Source organism: Chlorocebus sabaeus, chromosome 12 (genome assembly GCF_047675955.1).
Source record: "Chlorocebus sabaeus isolate Y175 chromosome 12, mChlSab1.0.hap1, whole genome shotgun sequence".
Lineage (NCBI taxonomy): Eukaryota > Metazoa > Chordata > Mammalia > Primates > Cercopithecidae > Chlorocebus > Chlorocebus sabaeus.
The window spans coordinates 75,688,867-75,694,866 of NC_132915.1; the positions used below are offsets into that span (position 1 = coordinate 75,688,867).

General features: G+C 32.2%; 1 protein-coding gene across 2 annotated transcripts in view; it reads left to right on the forward strand.

The window, feature by feature from the left end:
• The window catches only part of TMEM38B (transmembrane protein 38B), an 84,559-nt gene extending 78,787 nt beyond the window's left edge, over window positions 1–5,772 (forward strand). For both annotated transcript variants that reach the window (XM_007968515.3, XM_037983249.2), the window contains one exon: window positions 3,823–5,772. In XM_007968515.3, the coding sequence (XP_007966706.3) occupies window positions 3,823–4,038 (216 nt within the window). In that variant the 3' untranslated portion in view covers window positions 4,039–5,772. The remainder of the gene's footprint in view (window positions 1–3,822) is intronic.
• Window positions 5,773–6,000: the final 228 nt, after the last annotated feature.

Below are 6,000 nucleotides of genomic sequence, written 5' to 3' on the forward strand. Positions count from 1 at the left end.
GTTTTAAGGAGTGTAAATGTGCTGAATACTGATGAGAAGTGTCTTCAGGTAATGTATTGTTTAATACGTGAATGACAGACGCTGTTCTTAGGCCCTTTTGGGGATCCAAATGATCATATATACATTGAATAAGGTGTAATATATATATTTTATTCATTGATGCATTGAATAAGATGTAATATATTGTTGAATACATGAATGAGGGACACTGTTCTTAGGTGCTTTGGGGGATATAAGTGATTATATAAACATTGAAGAAGACCCAAACCCTATTCTTAAGATATTATTGTCTAAAAAGGAACATGAGATATGCTAACTCAACTTTTTCAACTTTATGAGGAGAGGTACTAAGTTTGCAGTATTCATCACTGCATCATTAGCATTGAGTCTAGTGTATATAATTGATTTTTAATATGTATTTGTTGACTAATAAATGGTCAAAATGCTCTTTCACAGGTCTCTAATTATTGCACACTTATATATACCAAAAATGAACAGTTCATTCGCCTAGCTTTTTTTACATTTGTGAAAATATAAACCCTATGATTTTAATTTATTTGAATCATTCACGTTAATAATTAGCAAAGTCTGAGGGAATGATATAATCTATGGAGAAAGCATAGAGTGATCACAAAACCTACTTGAATATGCCATGTGCCATTAGGGATTCATTTTAGGGCCAAGTGACTTTCATTGGAAGACACTGATAAGGGCCTATTGGAATAGACATGAGTTTCACTGCAAAGGATTATTTGAATTTGGGCAGGTAGAGACAGGAAGAAGTATGTTCTGGATGAAAAGAGAGATTAATTGTGCAAATTTTTCTTATATAGATTTATTAAGGTATCCTTTGAATTAATGCTATGAAGTAGATGTTATATTTATTCATTCAGTGTATTCTCAATGCTAAGCACTACAGAGAATATAAAAGTAGATGTAAGTGCCATTTGTACTTATATTGTGTGTCACATTTTACTGGACATTTTGAAATGGTGTAACTTGAGATATCATATAAACAATTTCTTTACCTGAATTAATTTATATTTTAGGATATGTTGAAAATACCAAAATATTTTTAGGGCTTCTATTTTCTTTTGTTTCCTCTCCTTTTTAAGTAAGAGACTATGAAGCCAAATACTGTTTATTTTAGGTAATATGCTTTTTCTTTTAATAGTTTGCTAAATAAGGAGACAGTTTTATTTGTAAAAGAATAAGGATTTATTCTATTTGTCACAATTATATTTGTCACCTTGTTAAATCAAGGTCTGATAAGAGGCTGAATTCACAGAAGTTTGTCCTTGAACCTCATATGTCTATCTCAGCAGTAATTTCTGATGCCAGCAATACTTCTCAACTGAGTGATGAGTCTTTTGGGAGTGGAGATTCTATTAAAACACTCGACTTTGAAAAATACTTATTATAGTTCATGTTCTCAGAAAATATTTTAAATCCTGACACTCTTCTCTTTTGGATTTTGTGAAAAAAAAGACATTGCTGTTTTCCTGACAGTAGACCATTGTTTTTTATTTGAATTCTATTATCTTTTATTTGCAGTTCCTTAAGTCAAGCTATGACCAAGGTGATTATGCTAGTGTATCTCATTGTAACTATTTATTCTAAGGAATAATTTAATATTAAAAAGTCCTTAGATCTTACCCAATAATGGCATAAACTTGGAGGTTAATGTTATATTTAGACTCCTCATTTTACGTTCTCTCCAGGTGTGTACACTCATATTTATGCATTTACCTTTCACTTGTGTGATAAATGACTTCCAGATCTATATCCATTATTTAAATATTCCTGGGAAATCTCCATTACTGCCCTTACTCTTCTTTACTGTTTGGCAATTACTGATTTACTTGCCTATCTCTGACTAGTAGGTAAGCTCCTTGAGGGCAGGGACTACATTTAACATCTTCTGGAAGACAGTTGTTAATGTTAATGCACAAGCAGAATATTTTAATCATATTGTTAGTTTTAGACTTAGCGCTGTATTGCATTTCAGTTTGCCCTTCTACAGGGTAACCCTTTTGGGGTCTTACTTTAAGCCTGAAGTATATCCCTGGGCAATTTCACCTCATCTGACCTTGAATTCCAACTTATCTTCCCAGTACCAAGCAGCTGGCTGCTAAAGTGTCTGCTCAGCTCTTTGGCCTCCCAGTCGTTGCTGTCTGCTAGGCTTTTGGATTCTCTTCCTTCTTATGTATGCAGAGTTTAGGGATTGGTAAATTCCTCCAGGGTGAATTGCACAAGGATTTTAGGGCTCACTTCCGTGTGGTTTCCTCCTCTTTGGGCTATATTGACCTCAGGTCCTTACAGCTTTGGCCTTCTCACATTCCAACCTATGGCTTCCTATCCCCCCTGGACTTCTGCTTTCTGTTCCCCTGTGCTGTGAATTTAGGTACATATCTTCACAAGAAAAAGCAAGGGTGAATGTGGAACTCACTTTATTCAGCTTTTTTTCTCTTGGATAGTAGCCCCATCAGGTTCTGCCTATTTCAGTTGTTTGTCAGTGTCTTTTAGCAGTTACTTTATGTACTTCTGTCTTTTGTTGATTTTGGTGAGAGACTGAGTCCTGATAGAAGCTATTTAATCATGACTGGCCTGAAGTCCATGGGCTTGTATTTAAAAAAATTGTTTTAATTGAGTTCAAATTCACATAAAATTAGCTGTTTTAAAATATACATTTCGGTGATCTTTAGTACTCTCACAATGTTGTGTGTGGATGTGTTTTTAATTTATATAAATTATAGTACACTATGGCTCTTGTTTTGTGTCTCATTTTCACCTAACAGTATGTTCTAATAATTTTTTGCTTTTTCTTTTCTAGTCTAACTATTGCATAGTATGCATTTAACTTACCTATTCCTTTTGTGATGAACATATACTTTTCTTCCAACTCCCCATACTGTATTGCAACTAGTAAGAATTTATTCTTGATACCATTTTCCCCAAGCAGGTAGGTTATGTAGGGGTCTTCTTTGGAAATTTGATACCCAAAATTTCTAGTTTGAGTCATTATCTGTGTTCTGGAGGAATTGACTCTTGGGGAAATTCCTGGATTCTTTGGAGCTATTCTAGACTTGAAAGTTCTCCTCCCAGATTTATGTTGGCATCAATTTCTTGAGTGTATCTAAACATCTGTGAACACTGTGCATTTTGCCACATAAAGGAATGGGAGCACTCTCTACCCTTTGAGGTCTTGGTTCCTTTATATAAAAATATATATGGAAAAAATTGGGGGATAGAGACTTTCTACAATCTGTTGAGGGTGGTATTCTTCAGTTCACTAAAAATCTGTGTAGATGATGATAGTTTATTTAGTAATTTGAGTAAACTCAAAATCTGGATATTGCAAACTTCTTTACCACTTATTAGCTTTGTGACTTTGGGCAAGTTATTTAACCTCTCAGAGCCTTGGTTCCACATCTCACTGATGAGGATAGTAATAGAGTAGTTGTTGGGTTAAAATTAAAGAGAATGACAATGTAAAGCACTTATCTTAGCTCTGACACAAGTGCATGGTAATGTTGATATTTTATCTTACTTCCTTTGAATACTAAATGCATTTTTGTGAAAGTGGTTGTTCTGCTCATTTGGCACCCCAAAATATGGTACCTTGTATTATTTTTAATGAGTTGTGTTCTTTTCCATTAAGTGTAATCTCATGGAGAACAGAGATTTTACCAGAATGTAGCTTAAATTGCTTTTCCTGCAGTTTACATTAAGAATGCATTTTGATTTTTTTCCTTTGTTTTTCTCTCTCGAGAAACAAAAAGCATTTGTATTTAAATTCAAAATTGAACTTTTTTCCCCCAGATAACCATGATGACTACACAGACTTCTACTATGACATTTGCTCCTTTTGAGGATACATTGAGTCGGATGCTTTTTGGCTGGCAGCAGCCGTTTTCATCACGTGAGAAGAAAAGTGAAGCAAAATCACCTTCCAATGGTATTGGTTCATTGGCCTCAAAGCCTGTAGATGTTGCTTCAGATAATGTTAAAAAGAAACATGCTAAGAAGAATGAATAAATTTACTTGATGAGCTCTACAAGGCCAAAAAAATTTTTTTTCTTATCTACCTGTTAGATTGTGATAGTTTTTCTATGTATGTGATGTGAAATGAAGACTATATATATGGAATGGAGGTGACAGAAAGAAAGAAATTCTTTGTTTGAAGAAGACTTCCCCTTTCTTGATTGTAATTCTTGAGTGTTATGAGTGTATCATGTGATTATGCTTTTCTGGTATAAGGGATTGTGTTGTGATTATTTGAATAGTTTTATATTAATAAAAGTCAAAATTTTTTAAATGTTAGAAAAAGCAGATCTGTCATTGCAAAGTAACAAAAATTTTAAACTTTTAAAAATGTAGATATTTTCATATTTTTAAAATTTGAATCTATTGAGCTTTAGTTCAGCAGGATTAAATTTTTACTTTACATTATCATTAAAATTGCTGGGTATGGAAAACAATTGCCATTTTGTTTTGAACACTGAGAAGAGTAAACTTTTCCTAAAACACTTTATATTATAAATGAAAATAAATTGCTGCTTTATATTTTATATATAAACATCACATTTTTTATTAATACCTACATCAAATGGAAAATATCTGAAAGTTTTTTTCCATAGCAGATATTTTCTACTAGAAGTAATTTTACTACTTTTCATTTAGAACAGAGTATGAATCTTAATCTGAAGTCTTTCTCATGCCCTTGTTATAAAAAAAACTACTGTTTTTTTCCCTTAATAAAATCAAGGGTGTAATTTTTAATAAATTGTTAATCCCATGTTTTGTTTTGTAATTTTCATTTTAAGAGCTTGACTGATTTTTTTAATCTCTCATTAAAACACGTTTGTTTTAATTGTAGGGGAAATTACTTTTCTCAGCATTTTGCATGTTCTTTCTAATCTTCATTGGTCTGAATATATTGGTAGTAGTTACTGTAATTATTCAACAAAAAGTATCTCAGTTCAAAAATTTTTCCACTATGTCTTCTTTCTAGTGGCTGCTGTTTTAGTTTCTAGTTGAATGTCTCTGACAAGCTTTCATATGGTTTTGTTATATTTTCCTCTACATGTACATGTGTTATTAATTTTATTTTAAATGAAAACTAATCACCTTCATATGGAAATGCTCTGAGAATTGTCCTCAGGCATTTGGTAGTAACCAGCTAACCAAGAAGAAACGGAGAAACCAGAACTTCATATGGCAGTCCGTTCAGATGAAGAATGATGATATAAAATCTGGTTCCTTCTTAACAAAATTAAAAATAAAAAGAAAAGATACTAAATGACATCAGATTTTCTTACTTTATGATTTAAAAGTCCAGTTATAACATTAAAACTCTGTGACCTAGTTTCTTTTACCAAAACCATGAACCTACTACCCGTATCAGGTATTTTGGATGGTTTAGAAGTACTCAAATCACATTCAAGTTGTTGTTGTTATTTTAAATTTTTAACAAATGTAAACACCAGCAGGTACTATACTTTTACTTGTTCAAAAACATTGGGAGGGGGCACTTTTCATAGTCTTGGAATGCTAACAAGTTTATTTTTAATATTGTGACAGAAAGCATTAAGTATTTAAGAGCTCTGTATTATATATGATACTCTTACAGTTAAAAACTTTTCAAAATTAATACATTGTTAATTATTGACTGGTTTTAAAGTTTGGGTTTAACTATAGTTGAAATGAAAGGACTCTTGTTTTACACTTGTATTAAAGACAAATTTATTAAAATATGTTATTTAGCACCAATGGAGTATTACATTATTTTTATGTTTCTTTTATATTTTTCTTGAGGTAGAGTTTCAGAACTCATCTAGTGTTTTGACTAATATGGTATATATTCAGTGATTACTGTCCAAATGGGACATTGGTAGAAACTTTATTAATCTATGCAAGTATCCTATAATCCTCAATTCAAGGCTCTTAATGTAAAACAATGTACGGGAGAACATGGCTTAGGCCTGAAACCCCCATCCT